This window comes from Schistocerca gregaria, chromosome 4 (genome assembly GCF_023897955.1).
Source record: "Schistocerca gregaria isolate iqSchGreg1 chromosome 4, iqSchGreg1.2, whole genome shotgun sequence".
Classification (NCBI taxonomy): Eukaryota; Metazoa; Arthropoda; class Insecta; order Orthoptera; family Acrididae; genus Schistocerca; species Schistocerca gregaria.
The window spans coordinates 600,149,217-600,167,287 of NC_064923.1; the positions used below are offsets into that span (position 1 = coordinate 600,149,217).

Genomic DNA, 18,071 nt, shown 5'->3' on the forward strand with positions numbered 1-18,071 from the left:
TTATCGATAGGTAACGATTACAACTTCTGGCGGCAAATTATTGTTACGTTGCACTTTAATACACTTGTACTAGTTTAAACCTCCGGTGCCGACTTGTTCAAGTGATTTCAAATAAAATCCCCTGGTAGATGCCGGAACGGCGTTCCGGTCGAAATTAAGGCCTGGTAATGAAACATAGAGTGACCTGAAGTTGGATACAGCGTTACGCAAGAAGCTAGAGCTAATAGCTTACTGCTGGAGGGGAAGGTGCGTGTGCCTGATAGTGAGAGAGGGAGAGTGGTGGCGAGCGAGTTGAGGAGGGGAAGAAGGCGCGTCCGTTATAAATAAGATGTTAAGTTGCTCAGATTGTTTACAGTCTGTCATCTTATGTAGGTAGCCAGCAGTGGAGTGAAGAGGAGCAATTTGTGAACATCATGTCGAAAAAAGTAGACGTCAAGTACACGCAGGTTAGTGCTCGCTAAACAGTGTAAGATCATAAGCTGCCCGCAACAGCCCTTTCTTTTAAAGAAGAAAATACCATATGAATGAACTACGTAGGAACTGATAGATATCTGTACGGAATTGTATTAGTAATCTCTAATTGTGTATGCATGTACTCTGAGGTGACAAAAGTCATCGGATACGTCCTAATACAGTGGCGGACCTCCGTTTGCCGGCGTAGTTTAGCAATTCGACGTGGTGTGGACTAAACAAGGCGTTGGAAGTCCCCTGCAGAAATATGGAGCCATGCTGCCTCTATAGCCGTCGATAAATGCGAAAGTATTGCCGGTCCAGGATTTTGTGCACGAACCGATCTCTCGATTACTTGCCACAAATATTCGATGGGATTCAAGTCGGGCGACCTGGATGGCAAAATCATTTGCTCGAATTGTCCAGAATGTTCTTCAGCCCAATCGCGAACAACTGCAGTCAGGTGACATAGCGCATTGTCATCAATAAAAATTCCATCGTTGTTTCGGCACATGAAGTCCATGAATTGCTGTAGATTCCAAGTAGCCGAACATAACTAGTTCCAGTCAATGATCGGTTAAGTTGGACCAGAGAACCCAGTCCACACCTTGTAAACACAGCCCACACCATTATGGAGCCACCACTAGCTTGCACAGTGGCTCGTCGATAACTTTTGGCCCTACTGCTTTGTGAGGTCTGCGGCTCACTCGAACCCTATCATCAGCTCTTACCGACTGAAATTGGGACTTATCTTACCAGGCCACAGTCTTCCAGTCGTCTAGGGTCCAGCTGACATGCTTGCGAGCCCAGGAGAGGCGCTAAACAGAATCAACAAAAATTCCTAGAAAAATCCCTGTACATATATTAAAATTTGGGTCCACGTAGGAAGCATAACTGAATTTTGAAATACGTTAAAATATGTTAAAATTGCGCATCCCTGATACATGGCATGCAACAAGATATTCTCTTCAATCCTAGGCCTGCCAGAAAGTCTCTCGCAGTGCACGAGCTACATAAAACGAGAAAGGTCGCCAATTAAATGAGCCGAAAGCACCATTGAATCAAATACAAAGTATTAAGGACCAACATCCCAAATCCTCATTACATAACTTACAACGGTCTTGACTTAAAGGCGTACCGCACGTGGATCCGCATGAAGATATATAGGCGATCTTTCGAACACTGAAACGTCCAAAACTGGGGGTTATCTAAACTGTGCACCTGCAGTAATGTACGGAAACACAATTTTACCCCCCCCCCCCCCCTCGAGTAAAATTTGCGACACTCCAGTGCTCCATATACACCCATCAGCTTTTTTAATTGGGGCTCTTTGTCTTTTTCTGTTGGCACTATTTTAAAATACACACATCAAAAAAAGTTTTGCATCACCCCGTTTCGCAGAACTCCTGAAGATAGATGTTGACCGCGGATATTGTATCACAGAAACAGTCCCTTTGACTGTTCATATATGTCACTAAACCCGCCCAAAGATGTAAACAAAGATGCAAGAGCAGCGCCTATTAGTCGGAGGGGGTCCGACAGACGATCAGTTCCAGTCATTCCACCAGGAAGGAGGTACAAGGAATGTGTCCAGGCATCTCGGAGTGAACCAAAGCGATGTTGTTCGGAAATGGAGGAGATACAGAGAGACAAGAACTGTCGATGACATGCCTCGCTCAGGCCGCCCAAGAGCTACTACTGCAGTGGATGACCGCTACCTACGGATTATGGCTCGGAGGAACCCTTACAGCAACGCCACAATGTTAAATAATGCTTTTCGTGGAGCCACAGGACGTCGTGTTACGACTCAAACTGTGCGCAATAGACTGCCTGGTGCGCTACTTCACTCCTGACGTCCATGGCGAGGTCCATCTTTGCAACTACGACACCATGCAGCGCGGTATAGATGGGCCCAACAACATGCCGACTGGACCGCTGAAGATTGGCATCACGTTCTGTTTACCGATGAGTGTCGCATATGCCTTCAACCGCACAATCCGCGGGGACGTCTTTGGAGGCAACCCGTTCAGGCTGAACGCCTTAGACACGCTGTACAGCGAATGCAGCAAGATAGAGGTAAGGGATCTACGCTCAATCGCCGTTGAGGAGTGGAATAATCTGGACCAACAGCGCCTTGATGAACTTGTAGATAATATGCCATGACGAATACATTCATGCATCAATGCAAGAGGATGTGCTACTGGGTATTAGAGGCACCGGTGTGTACAGCCGTCAGGACCAACACCTCTGAAGGTCTCGCTTTATCGTGGTACAACATGCAATGTGCGGTTTTCATGAGCAATAAAAAGGGCGGAAATGATGTTTATGTTGATCTCTATTCCACTTTTCTGTACAAGTTCCGGAACTCTCGGAGCCGAGGTGATGCAAAACTTTTTTTGATGTGTGTATTTTAAACTCAGTTATGCATCCTACATGGACTCACATTTTAATTTACACACGTGGTTTTTTATAAGACTTTCTGTTTTCTTTTCTTGTGTTAACAACGTGGATAAATATTATTATTGATTTATAACTTATAAGATACACCTGAAGATGGGACACAGCCTCTGCTTTCCTTTTTAAAAATAAATAATTTTTACAACTGTAGGGCATTGTGTCATTTATGACGAATATCAAGAGTTCTGGCAACGCCTGTCTCTGAATTCCTCTGATGTCTGTTTTATAGCTTCAAGAGAGTAGTAGGCCCTTTGGAAAGAGGCATTTCAAGAAGATGTGGAAAAACTAAGGCTAGGGGGTAGAGAGAGTGCTGCTTATGATGAAATTCACATCATCTGCAAAAATATCGAGTGAAACTGAGACAGTGTAGTATACCACTACACATAGGGAAAGACAGATTTTGAACCATTCCCGTAGTCCAACTAATAAGTCATGGTGTATATTCCTGCAATTGGACGGATGAAGTAAACGTAACCACAACTTTTCACCAATCTGGATGTTTCCCATATTCATGCATCTTGAAGGTGTTGCAATGTGTGGTAGGTGTGAAGTATGATACTTGTCATGCCAGTTTTAGTCTGCCACATTTTTAATAGATGAGAAGTATTACTACTACCTAAATGACAATGCACTTTCATGTATTTCTGAGTTGTATATCATTCAGTTCAGACTATTCTAAGCACATGTAGAAAATATCAGCTCACCAGCAAAATGGATTTGGTATGTGTACTTGTTCGGTGGAAAACTGTTTTCTTGGATTAAGTTATAATATTTTTAGTAGAGTTACCAAACCTAGACTGATGAATACGCAAATAACAAAACACTAACATGCTTTTTACAATGCAAAAGTAAATATATAAACAACTTCACAAATTGTTATTACTTTTAATTTTATTAGTTTGTGATTTTTTCTATATTTTTATCTTAATGAAATGTAATACAGTTGGCATAATGATTTTGTTTCAGATTTTCATCAACAATGAATTTGTTGATTCCGTTTCCGGGAAGAAATTTCCTGTTTACAACCCTACAAATGGAGAAAAAATTGCTGATGTGTCAGAGGCTGACAAGGTAACAAATTCCATTTTTCTCATTTCTATGGAAATGTGTTTATTGTGAATGAAAACATGCACAATACTGCAGTAATGTTGTATAATATTGTAGAATATTACAGCAGTAGTGTGTGTATTTTCATTTGTATTTTCATCACAAATATACCGCATAAAATATGCTACCAAGAACCAGAGGAACAGTCAATCAGTGAAATGTGTTTACTCAACTCACATATGCAATTTTCTTTGATTGTTGATGAAACTGAATGTTACAGGCTGATGTAGACAAAGCAGTTGCTGCAGCTAAAACAGCATTCAAGAGGGGCTCAGAATGGAGGACAATGGATGCTTCAAAGAGAGCAACACTGATGTACAAGGTAAATATTACAATTCAGAAATGTCGACTTTTTCTACCACTTGTCTCCAAATATTCGGGTTTGACCGTATAGCTGACTTCTCGAGGAATTAAGAAGCTATATTATACTGCATAGTCCATAGACACGTTAGACTGACTCACAACACAATAAAAACAACTGTTCTATAAACAATGCAATTGAGTACATTTATTTCCGTCAGTTTTGCACTGACGTGTCATTATTGTATTGAAAAATAAAAGAAATCTAGCATGGCCACCCTTGCATCAACCAGATGCCGAAGAAAAGTCACTCATGGGACATTAGTGACATGAAGAATACTAGAAACATAAATTTATAGTATCTACTAGCATATGTGAGCATAATCAGTTATGAAGTGCAGGTAGAGAAAAAATACGTAATACCTAATGTGAGTAGTAACATATGCATCTAAAAACAGCGAAAGACAAGCAGTGAATGGATGGAATAAAATAACAGAAATTCTGATCCATCAATTCTTCCCCCTTCTTCTCCCCAGTGCAACACTCAGTTTATGTGATAGGGCAATTTCATTTTAGTTGGTTCCTCACTATAGGGGAAGATAATTTTGGTGACTGGTAATGACTAAGATGTAGCCACTGTATTACTGATACTAATATTACTACTAATAATAACAACAGTTAGAGGTATAGACTATGTCACATACAGTACACAGTAGAATACAACTGATAACTCAAAACAGTTCACTAGTTGTTAATATAAGAGCACTGTATTACAATGGATAAATTCCTCCTCAGAGTGGCAAGGGTGGGCAACTGATTAGTCATGCAGTCTTTGGTTGAATGGTTGTTCTTGATCAATTCTAGTCTTAATGATAAGTAACTTTTTGGTGATGTTTAAAGATGAACACTTTCATATAACTTATTCACATACAACAAGCTTGGACAAGAAACAACTGGCTGACTTAGTAAAGAGTAATTGCTACAGCATTACTACAAAGATTACATGGAACACACACACACACACACACACACACACACACACACACACACACATATATATATATATATATATATATATATATATATATATATATATATATATATATATATACTCCTGGAAATTGAAATAAGAACACCGTGAATTCATTGTCCCAGGAAGGGGAAACTTTATTGACACATTCCTGGGGTCAGATACATCACATGATCACACTGACAGAACCACAGGCACATAGACACAGGCAACAGAGCATGCACAATGTCGGCACTCGTACAGTGTATATCCACCTTTCCCAGCAATGCAGGCTGCTATTCTCCCATGGAGACGATCGTAGAGATGCTGGATGTAGTCCTGTGGAACGGCTTGCCATGCCATTTGCACCTGGCGCCTCAGTTGGACCAGCGTTCGTGCTGGACGTGCAGACCGCGTGGTTGGTTGGGTGTGGGATTGAAGGGACCAGACTGCTAAGGTCATCGATCCCTTGTTCCACGATAAAATCACACGAAATAAAAACTGTCAGTCGTTAAAAACGGAGAACTGAGAGAAGGGACGACACAATACAAGAAAGGCAGACAAAGACCAGACAAACGGAACTAAAATCGCACCGAGTGTGAAGGTGGTTGGCCGACCATGAAAATAAGGAAAAGCCAACCACCAAATGACATTAAAACCCACAGTTTAAAACCACAGGCCAAAGGCCCAAGTCAATACAGGAAATAAAAGGACAAACACTCAAATCATACGATAAAAACCCCCTGCCCGAATAAAACTCAACACGAGGTCCGCCATAGCATCGTCATCACATAAAAGGGCAGGGAGGGTATCAGGCAGCGCAAACGTCTGCCTGAGTCCTGTTAAAAGCGGGCAGTCCACCAAAATGTGGACCACCGTCAGAGCTGCCCCGCAGCGACATAGCGGTGGGTCCTCCCGGCGCAACAAATGGCCGTGCGTCAGCCACGTGTGGCCAACGCGCAGCCGGCAGAGGACGACAGAGTCCTTCCGAGAGGCCCGCATGGAGGAGCGCCACACACGGGTCGTCTCCTTCACCGCCCGAAGTTTTTTGGGCGTGGGCAGGGTGCGCCACTCGTCACCCCAGGCACCAAGCACTTTCTGGCGCAAAAGCGACAGGAGATCACACTCCATAAGGCCGAGTTCCAGAGCCGGTGAACTCACTGCCTGTTTAGCCAGCGTGTCAACCCGCTCATTGCCCGGGATGCCGACATGACCTGGGGTCCAAACAAAGACCACGGAGCGGCCGCAACGGGCAAGAGCATGGAGCGACTCGTGGATGGCCATCACCAGACGGGAACGAGGAAAGCACTGGTCAAGAGCTCGTAAACCACTCAGGGAGTCACTACAGATGACAAAGGACTCACCTGAGCGGGAGCGGATATACTCTAGGGCGCGATAGATGGCAACCAACTCGGCAGTGTATACACTGTTCCCGGGTGCCAGCGACCGTTGCTCACAATGATCCTCTAGAGTAAGAGCGTAACCAGTGCGACCAGAGACCATCGAACCGTCGGTATAGGTCACGGCAGATCCGGGAAACTCGGCAAGGAGAGCAACAAAGCGGCGGCGGAGGGCCGGAGGAGGGACCGAGTCTTTCGGACCCTGTGCCAAATCCAGCCGAATGCATGGTCGGCGCACACACCAAGGGGGCAGACGGAGATTGGCCCGGAAAACAGGCGGGAGAGGAAAAAACTCAATCCCACACAGTAGAGCCCGGATGCGAACCGCGATCGTACACCCTGACCGGGGCCGCCTGTCTGGAAGATGGACGATCGAGTGCGGGAACAGGAGACGGTAGTTGGGATGCCCTGGCAAGCTACAAACGTGGGCAGCATAAGCGGCCAGAAGTCGGTCGCGCCGGATCCGCAACGGAGGAACACCAGCCTCCACAAGTAAGCTGTCAACAGGGCTTGTCCGAAATGCTCCTGTGGCGAGTCGGATCCCGCAGTGATGGATGGGATCCAGCAATTGCAACGCTGATGGCGACGCCGAACCATAAGCCACACACCCATAATCAAGGCGGGACTGGATCAGCGCTTGATACAGCCGGAGAAGGGTGGACCGATCGGCACCCCATCCGGTGTGGCTAAGGCAACAGAGAGCGTTTAAATGCCGCCAGCATGTTTGTTTAAGCTGCCTAATATGAGGCAGCCAAGTCAGCCGGGCATCAAATACCAGTCCCAAGAACCGATGCGTCTCTACCAAGGCAAGAGGTGCACCGTCAAGGTAAAGGCGTGGCTCAGGGTGAACCGTGCGACGCCGGCAGAAATGCACAACGCTGGTCTTAGCGGCCGAAAACTGGAAGCCGTGCGCTACAGCCCACGACTGTGCCTTGCGGATAGCGCCCTGCAGCTGGCGCTCAGCAACTGCAATGCCAGCGGAGCTGTAGTAGAGGCAGAAATCGTCTGCATACAACGAAGCTGCGACGGACGATCCCACCGCCTCAGCGAGCCCATTGATCGCAATTAAAAACAGGGAGACACTGAGGACAGACCCCTGTGGGACCCCGTTCTCCTGGACCCGGGAGGAACTATGGGACGCAGCAACTTGCACGCGGAAGGAACGAGACGACAGAAAATTCTGAATAAAAATCGGGAGCGGGCCCCTAAGACCCGACCCATGAAGTGTGGCCAGGATGTGATATCGCCAAGTCGTATCGTACGCCTTCCGCATGTCGAAGAAGACGGCAACCAGATGTTGGCGGCGTGCAAAGGCTGTACGGACGGCAGACTCTAGGGAGACCAGATTATCGACGGCAGAGCGGCCTTTGCGGAACCCACCCTGAGACGGAGCCAGAAGGCCTCGAGACTCGAGGAGCCAACTCAACCTCCGGCTCACCATACGTTCTAGCAACTTGCAAAGAACGTTGGTGAGGCTTATGGGGCGGTAGCTGTCCACCTCCAGCGGGTTGTTGCCAGGTTTCAACACGGGGAGGACGATGCTTTCTCGCCATTGAGACGGGAACACACCCTCAACCCAGATGCGGTTGAAAACATCTAGGAGGCGTCGCTTGCAATTCACAGAGAGGTGTTTCAGCATCTGGCTGTGGATGCGGTCTGGCCCAGGAGCCGTATCAGGGCGAGCAGATAGGGCACTCTGGAATTCCCAGTCGCTGAAAGGAGCATTGTACGACTCCGCGTGGCGCGTGTGAAAGGAAAGCCTCCAACTTTCCAACCGCTCTTTCCGGGAGCGGAAGGCCAGTGGGTAATTCGTAGATGCGGAACACTGAGCAAAATGCGCTGCTAACCGGTCCGCAATCGTGTCGGAGTCAGTACACACCACTCCATTCAGCGAAAGCCCAGGGACAGAGACAGGCGGCCGATAGCCATGGAGTCGCCTAATCTTAGCCCAAACCTGCGATGCAGAGGTACGGACGCCAATGGTGGAAACATACCGTTCCCAGCACTCCTGCTTCCGTTGGCGAATAAGGCGTCGGGCACGGGCACGGAGCAGTTTAAAAACGATGAGGTTCTCCAAGGACGGGTGCCGCTTATGGCGTTGAAGAGCCCGCCGGCGATCTCTAATCGCCTCTGCGATCTCGGGCGCCCACCAAGGCACAGTCCTCCTCCGAGGGGACCCGGATGAACAGGGAATCGCAGATGCCGCCGCAGAAACGATGCCGGTGGTGACCGACTGAACCACCGCATCAATGGTGTCAGGGGAAGGAGGTGCGATAGTGGCGAGAGAGGAGAACAAGCCCCAATCAGCCTTATTCAGAGCCCATCTGGAGGGGCGTTCAGAAGAGTGACGCTGTGGTAGTGACAGAAAGATGGGGAAATGGTCACTACCACATAAGTCGTCATGGACACTCCAGTGGATGGATGGTGAAAGTCCGGGGCTGCAGATAGAAAGGTCGATGGCCGAAAATGTGCCCTGGACGACGCTGAAATGTGTCGGCTCTCCCGTGTTTAAGAGGCAGAGGTCAAGCTGCGAGAGAAGAGTCTCGACATCTCTACCCCGGCCAGTAATCGCGGCGCTACCCCACAGGGGGTTATGGGCGTTAAAGTCGCCCAGTAACACAAAAGGAGGAGGCAGTTGTGCTATCAATGCAGCCAACACATGACGCGAGACATCACCATCTGGCGGAAGATACAAACTGCAGACAGTAATAGGCTGAGGCGTCCACATCCTTACAGCGACAGCCTCTAAAGGTGTGTGAAGAGGTACACATTCGCTGTAGACAGAGTTAAGGATGTAGACGCAGACTCCACCAGATACCCTCTCATAAGCTGCCCGGTTCTTGTAATAACCCCGATACCCACGTAGGGCAGGGGTCCGCATTGCCGGAAACCAAGTTTCCTGTAGGGCAATGCAGAGGAAAGGGTGACTGCTGATGAGTTGGCGAAGCTCAGCAAGGTGGTGGAAAAAAGCGCTGCAGTTCCACTGGAGTATTGCTTTGTCCATGTCCGAAAAAGGCGTGAAGGGGCCGAGGAGGCAGATCACGCCACTGGGTCACCTGCTGCCACCGATGGAGGACCAGTACAATCTGCTTCCATGGCGTCTGAGGGTCCGGCGAGATTCAGGCCCTCAGCGGACGCCCGGATCTCCACCTTATCCCCGGACGCAGAGCCTGTAGGGAGCAGTGGGGTGGATACCACCGCGTGGTCCTTGGCCTTAGAGGTCTTCTTCTTCGTCTTGTCTCTCTGGTCCTTGGGTTTCATTGGCTGGGAGGGCTCCAGCGAGTCAGTCTCCGGGACGGAGGAGGAGCGGGAAGCCCTGCGATCAGCCGCTGGTCTGCTTTTCTTCCATTGGCTGACGTCACCCTTCCCAGAGGCGGAAACCTGGGAAGGAAGGGACCCAAGGGACCCTTTCCGTGCTATTCGAGCAGGGGAAGTTTGAGGCTTCCCCAGCTTAGAAGTGGGGACTGATGTCCCCGATGGTTGGGGGGTTGCTGCTCCTGAGGCAGGTAGTGCAGGAGCAGCAGGGAGTGAAGTGCCCCCCACCATCAAGGGGGCAGGTGTAGCATTCCGGCTCTGAGAGGTGGCAGTCTGAGGGAGAGCTAATGGGGCCATAACAGTAGTAGCCACGGCGTAAGAGGCAGGCATTCGAACAGGATGGAGGCGTTCGAACTTCTGCCTGGCCTCAGTGTATGTCAGGCGGTCCAGGGTCTTATACTCCATGATTTTGCGCTCTTTCTGGTAGATCCTGCAGTCCGGCGAGCAAGGTGAGTGGTGCTCTCCGCAGTTTACACAGATGGGAGGCGGAGCACATGGAGTATCGGGATGTGATGGGCGTCCACAATCTCGACATGTGAGGCCGGAAGTACAGCGGGAAGACATATGCCCGAACTTCCAGCACTTAAAGCACCGCATCGGGGGAGGGATATATGGCTTGACGTCACAACGATAGACCATCACCTTGACCTTCTCAGGTAAAGTATCACCCTCGAAGGCCAAGATGAAGGCACCGGTGGCAACCTGCTTATCCCTTGGACCACGATGTACGCGCCGGACGAAGTGGACACCTCGCCGCTCTAAATTGGCGCGAAGCTCGTCATCGGACTGCAATAGAAGGTCCCGATGGAATATTATGCCCTGGACCATATTAAGACTCTTATGGGGCGTGATTGTAACCGGAACATCCCCCAGCTTGTAACAATCGAGTAACCGGCGGGACTGGGCGGAGGACGCCGATTTGATCAAAACCGAGCCCGAGCGCATTTTGGACAAGCCCTCCACCTCCCCGAACTTGTCCTCTAAGTGCTCGACGAAGAACTGAGGCTTCATGGATGTAAAGGATTCACCATCAGCTCTCGTACACACCAGGTAGCGGGGCGAGTATGGTTCGCTGGCATCCTTAGTCTTTCGTTCCTCCCATGGTGTAGCCAGGGAGGGGAACGATTTGGGGTCATATGTAGTTGCGTTGTATTGAGCCCTGGAACGCTTAGAGACTGCTGGCGGCTGGCCACCAGCAAGAGATGATGTACCACGCTTCATTGCGGGTCATTCGCCCTGATGCCACCTACTCCGACCAAGGGCCCTCCCCACGGGCGCCACCCAGCCTCAGCAACGACCACCTGGCAGGATGGCCATTGCCGGGAGTCCCAATGCCCCAAGGAGATAGGCATCTACTCCTTGGCATACGTGGGGAGTTAACGGCGCTGGCATCAGCAGAGCGATCCCTGTGTAGTCAGGGGGCTACAACCAACAAGGTACATGGCGGCCCCACCACAACGGACTGGCTACCGTGCTGGATTTCAGGTGATGTAGTCCAATATCGTCATTGGCGCATAAAGCGGCACAGCATAGCAGACTGCAAGAAACCGCACCCAAGAACAAATCCACGCCCAAGAGATGGTAGGTGAGCGGGACTGCTAAGCGATGACGACAAACCTGGCTAGAGATGGTAATGCTTGATGGATACATCGCTCCTTGTAAGGCGCCCTTCCCCAATCGGCTCGCTCTTCGGAAAATTTAGAAGGATGGAGGTCAAACCCGTTAGGGGACCATCTCACAAGGCCAAAACGTTTGAGACTCCTTTTAGTCGCCTCTTACGACAGGCAGGAATACCGTGGGCCTATTCTTACCCCCGAACCCACAGGGGGGGCAGACCGCGTGAGACGACGCTTCATCCAGTCCCAAACATGCTCAATGGGGGACAGATCCGGAGATCTTGCTGGCCAGGGTAGTTGACTTACACCTTATAAAGCACGTTGGGTGGCACGGGATACATGCGGACGTGCATTGTCCTGTTGGAACAGCAAGTTCCCTTGCCGGTCTAGGAATGGTAGAACGATGGGTTCGATGACGGTTTGGATGTACCGTGCACTATTCAGTGTCCCCTCGACGATCACCAGAGGTGTACGGCCAGTGTAGGAGATTGCTCCCCACACCATGATGCCGGGTGTTGGCCCTGTGTGCCTCGGTCGTATGCAGACCTGTTTGTGGCGCTCACCTGCACGGCGCCAAACACGCATACAACCATCATTGGCACCAAGGCAGAAGCGACTCTCATCGCTGAAGACGACACGTCTCCATTCGACCCTCCATTCACGCCTGTCGCGACACCACTGGAGGCGGGCTGCACGATGTTGGGGCGTGAGCGGAAGACGGCCTAACGGTGTGCGGGACCGTAGCCCAGCTTCATGGAGACGGTTGCGAATGGTCCTCGCCGATACCCCAGGAGCAACAGTGTCCCTAATTTGCTGGGAAGTGGCGGTGCGGTCCCCTACGGCACTGCGTAGGATCCTACGGTCTTGGCGTGCATCCGTGCGTCGCTGCGGTCCGGTCCCAGGTCGACGGGCACGTGCACCTTCCGCCGACCACTGGCGACAACATCGATGTACTGTGGAGACCTCACGCCCCACGTGTTGAGCAATTCGGCGGTACGTCCACCCGGCCTCCCGCATGCCCACTATACGCCCTCGCTCCAAGTCCGTCAACTGCACATACGGTTCACGTCCACGCTATCGCGGCATGCTACCAGTGTTAAAGACTGCAATGGAGCTCCGTATGCTACGGCAAACTGGCTGACACTGACGGCGGCGGTGCACAAATGCTGCCCAGCTAGCGCCATTCGACGGCCAACACCGCGGTTCCTGGTGTGTCCGCTGTGCCGTGCGTGTGATCATTGCTTGTACAGCCCTCTCGCAGTGTCCGGAGCAAGTATGGTGGGTCTGACACACCGGTGTCAATGTGTTCTTTTTTCCATTTCCAAGAGTATATATATATATATATATATATATATATATATATATATATATATATATATATATATATATATACACCTTGCGTTACGTATAACAACAAGACATAGAAAAATAATTGTATCTCAACACTTCTCCATAGTTATTTTTCTTCTTAATTCTACAAACACTTCACAAGTCTGTGGTTTAGTCAATATTTCAGCAAGTTGACTTGAACATTCCGCATGTTTCAGTTCGATAGTCGTTTCAATTTGATAGTGGTTCCAATATGTTGTTAACTGAACTTTCGTGGGATCTCAATATATTTCTTTCCCCTTGCTGTTTTTTCGTCATAGGTATTCTTCAACATATACAAGTATGTATGTCATCTTCATTCTCAACACATAGTTCTGTCTGTTGACTGAAACCTGAAATTCCAAGTTCTTTTCCAAGGCGTCTTACCCAACACATGCCATTGGCCGAAGGGCTGTTGAAGTTGCCGCAAGACGTTCTTTCGATTGTTTCAAACAATGGGTCCTCATTGCATTATAAGAATTCCACTGGTGCCACATCTAACTGATATCTCATCTCCATAATCAGACGCAGCATAGACAAACAGTGTTGAGCCTCTATCAAAGAATATACCTCACTTCACAGTCGTTTTATGTACCAGTACAGTGACTAACCATTGGTTTATTACTAAATCAGCTCGAGTAATGTTTATTACTAAATCAGCTTGAGTAATTAATGGCAAAACTAATGTCTGGACGAGATATTGTTGCAAAGTACAGTAGACTCCCTATAATCTATTGATAGGCTTCAGTCCTTTCCAATCGCTCGTCATTGACATTCTTCATTTGCCGGCATTCCAAGCTCCGTGATATTGCTACTGGATACAAATTATCGAAATTAAACTGTCTTAAGATTTTATTTGTATTCAAAAACTGATTAACAAAAATTTCATGTGAACTTATTTTAATTTCCATTCTGGGATATGACGTTTTATTTCGAAATACTGGGTGAAATGTTATTTGAAACTTCTGTTCCAGCTCGTTCAGTTTAATTTCCTGTCCAGGTGCTACTGAACATGATCCTCTGACGAAAGTCCAACTTTATTGTTGTTTAATAGACTCAATCGATAACAGATAAAAATCTTCTGTCTGCGGAGTTGAAGAATGAAACTGACTCCCTTGCCTGTACCGACAGTAATTTGCTAGTTGACGCTGTTTCGGATTATCTACTGATATGCAATGGGTCACTGACCTGTTTTAGTGTTTCTTAGTCGTGTAGCGTGGATTTCTGCTGCCCGGTGCGAACCATAAATTTGCGGTCCCTGCCTCCCACCCACACATATTTTCGCAATCAAGCAACAGGTAATACAGACCTTGGACAATGGAGAGTAATATTTAGTTAACGGTTATTGAAAGAAGATACCATGCAGCGACTTTCAATTATAAACGTACTCTCCTGTACGGCAATTACGTAATGTGTAACGAATACAGGTTGTGACATAGGAACGAAATACGGAAGTTTCGACCTGACCGTCAGTCGTGTGAGGATAGTCACATCGATTAAGGGGACCAGAACGTCCTATACACCCAATGTTAAATGTAAGGAACATTTTCTTATGAACTATTAACACCAGGATGATGAAACTTTTACAGTATAATATTACATACATTTAATACCATGTACCATGTGGATTTTAATTTATTGGTGTTTTTTGGGAAGATATTAATTATTTTGTTACTGAAATAATTGACACTTTTTTGGCATAGTATCTTTGAAATAAAATCTGTTATCAATTATGTATCACAAAAAGGCTATGATACAAGGTGTATATTGGCACTGTTTACATTTGTTGAAAATTTTAAGCCTTTATCTCTATTAGTTTAGCAGAAAATGTTCCTTATATGGCGAAAAAGTGAATTTGTGGAAAACGAGTTTCAAAGTTTCACTAACATTTTAGTGGAGTCCAGCACCATAAGAGGGGTTTTCACTGTCGCTAGACATCTCCCCATCTAGCCTTCTTTTCACACCTTTCATTCTTTGTCTGGCTTGCCTCTCACACTCCTTTTCTTTCCTTTCAGCATCCCGTTTCCTCTCATTGTCTATCGACATCATTGCACTCACCATGTACTTTCCGGGCATCACATCCAACTTCTACAGCACATTGCACTTTATAATGTTACCTTTGTTGTACGTAGCAATGGCATCATATACTCCAAAAAGTATGAATTTCCACAAACACGTCTTTTGGGATTCTGGTCCAAATTACATTATTCACACTCTCATTTTGATTTTGTGTACGTCCATGCAGACATTTCTTCAAAAGTTCAGCTGCACAAAGATATCTGAAAACTGGTTTTATAGCCTTCATGACAGTTTCTGGTAGATTGCGATGATGCTTGTATACACGTTCAGATCGCTGATATTTGTTGTTCTTGCACCAGGAATTGGGTCTCTGTGGGCATAGTCCATGAGTGGTTCCTCGTCAGTCGATAAGGTGTGGTAGTAAAGTGCCATTACAGCCTTTTCCACTGCATCAACACTGTGAGTATTTTGTCTTATTGCCAGGCCATAGTCTCTCTGCAATCTGTTGGTTACCTCGTCTGTCAATCTTTTAGCTCCACCCAAAGGTTTTCCATCACTGAGCACGTGTCCTTTCATTTTGGTCTTCAGTCGACGCAACCTTGTTCCCATACGTTTCTGAACGTGACCAATGCACTACTGTTTAGAAATTGTAACATAATTTCCATAAGGTTTCAGCTCAGATACAGCAGCAAAAGACTTCGAATCAGCATCACCCAGGAACTGTAGGTATCTGACCTTGTACCACGGAAGAGAACGACTGAAAATGTCTTTCACACCGGAAACTTCCGTGGCCCCACTAGACCCACTGTAATTCTTTCGACAGTTTTCTGCATGCTCATCCTTGACTCTTTTAGGACACCTACAGTGCTTGGATGTAATTACAACATCTATAACTTTTGTAGTATCAGCACTTGTTGCCGTTATTGCCCCATTGTGTGAAGTGTTCCCGCGCTTCTGCCACGTACCATCTAGTGCGACAGTCAGGTCTCGAGGATTCTGAACATCTGGAATTTCTTCATTCACCGCCAGAGCCTTCTCCACAGCTTCTTTCATGGATTCTTGGGCAATATCTTCAATACAGGATCTAACAACCGAGTTACATTTTGAGAATTTCGTTGATGGTGGTGGTGGTAGATTCATTACACCACAAAACATTTGAGCAGCAGGGTATCCCTTACCGATTGACCTTAGAACATAAACACATCTAATATTTACACCATAGTACTTGCTTTTCTCACTATCAGATTCACCTTGGCCTATTTCGAAATATTCTGGGTTCCAAAATGAAACACAGTAATGACAACTACTACAATGTATACAGGTTTCTGCTGCAAGTCCTAAGTGTCGCTTGACATTTACTGGCATACTCAATTTGCAACATTACGTACACAGTACTGAACTCTCTATCACCTTTTAGAGCAGTGAAATGTTAATTATTTCGTTCACATTATCCTCACTACACTTCTCCAATAAAGTGCAGTATTTTTCAGTTGATCAATGCAACTTCTTGCTTGTGCTAGAGACAGGAGTAGATTTCACTTTATGAATAACCTCACTATTTTCAGAATCATTTCCCAAGGTCGGAGAAATTATCACAGTTCCACTAGCGTACCTCGGAGGAGGCTTCTTCCTCTTGTAAACTCTGTTACTAAATCGAGGCATATTTGATAAGTTCCAGTTACGCAATGCCTGCATGTTCCAAGGAACATCGTCCTTCTCAAAAACGCAACCACTGCACTATCGTAGTTAAGTTTGGGCAGTATTTTTACGTATAATAACAAACAATAAATAGACCCATCCTCAAGGATACGAGCGTAGGGGAGCAGATGGAGGAACCTTGCAGTGCCGCTAATGGCGAGATCCTAGTGGTGGGCGGTCTGCCGTTACCTTCCTCCGACTTTTTATTAAGTGTTATGTGTGTAGCTGTGTCGTGTGGACTACTGTGATAATTTTTTTACAATGTAATGTTGAGTTTGTGATGTTATAAATGAAAGGAATGGGGAGGGTGAAACTCGGTGCGGGTACATAGCCTAGTCCCCGCGAATAGCACCAATGGGGCCGCAGAGCTTAACGTCCCCAGTCGACGAACGGATCGCCAACATTTGCGTCGCATGCCCTCACTTCATGACACGCTGCTTAGGAGTTTGGAATTTAATCGAGGACATTGGTGCAAAAACTGGTGATCAGGAACTTTACAGTACCATTTCTCCACCTGTTATCGACGAAACAGTCGCACTGAAAATTTCATCCACCAAGTCGAGCGCCACCACAGAAGAGTGCGCTAGTGACCTTGGCTATGGAGGCTGGTACTCTAAGTATATTGTTGTTGTTGTGGTCTTCAGTCCTGATACTGATTTGATGCAGCTCTCCATGCTACTCCATCCTGTGCAAGCTTCTTCACCTCCCAGTACCTACTGCAACCTACATCCTTCTGAATCTGCTTAGTGCATTCATTTCTTGGTGTCCCTCTACGATTTTTACCCTCCACGCTGCCCTCCAATACTAAATTCGTGACCCCTTTGTGCCTCAGAACATTCCCTACCAACCGATCCCTTCTTCTAGTCAAGTTGTGCCACAAGCTCCTCTTCTCACCAATTCTTTTCAATACCTCCTTATTCCCCCCCACCCATGAACCATGGACCTTGCCGTTGGTGGGGAGGCTTGCGTGCATCAGCGATACAGATAGCCGTACCGTAGGTACAACCACAACGGAGGGGTATCTGTTGAGAGGCCAGACAAACTTGTGGTTCCTGAAGAGGGGCAGCAGCATTTTCAGTGATTGCAAGGGCAACAGTCTGGATGATTGACTGATCTGGCCTTGTAACAATAACCAAAACGGCCTTGCTGTGCTGGTACTGCGAACGGCTGAAATCAAGGGGAAACTACAGCCGTAATTTTTCCCGAGGGCATGCAGCTTTACTGTATGATTAAATGATGATGGCGTCCTCTTGGGTAAAATATTCCGGAGGTAAAATAGTCCCCCAATCGGATCTCCGGGCGGGGACTACTCAAGAGGATGTCGTTATCAGG

At 47.4% G+C, this 18,071-nt stretch overlaps 1 protein-coding gene across 1 annotated transcript in view; it reads left to right on the forward strand.

Moving 5' to 3' along the window:
* Nucleotides 1-336: 336 nt before the first annotated feature.
* LOC126365834 (aldehyde dehydrogenase 1A1-like) overlaps nt 337-18,071 on the forward strand; it is a 109,366-nt gene continuing 91,631 nt past the window's right edge. Inside the window, exons 1-3 of the mRNA XM_050008465.1 lie at nt 337-446; nt 3,874-3,978; nt 4,235-4,336. Of these exons, the coding sequence (XP_049864422.1) occupies nt 414-446; nt 3,874-3,978; nt 4,235-4,336 (240 nt within the window). The 5' untranslated portion in view covers nt 337-413. The remainder of the gene's footprint in view (nt 447-3,873; nt 3,979-4,234; nt 4,337-18,071) is intronic.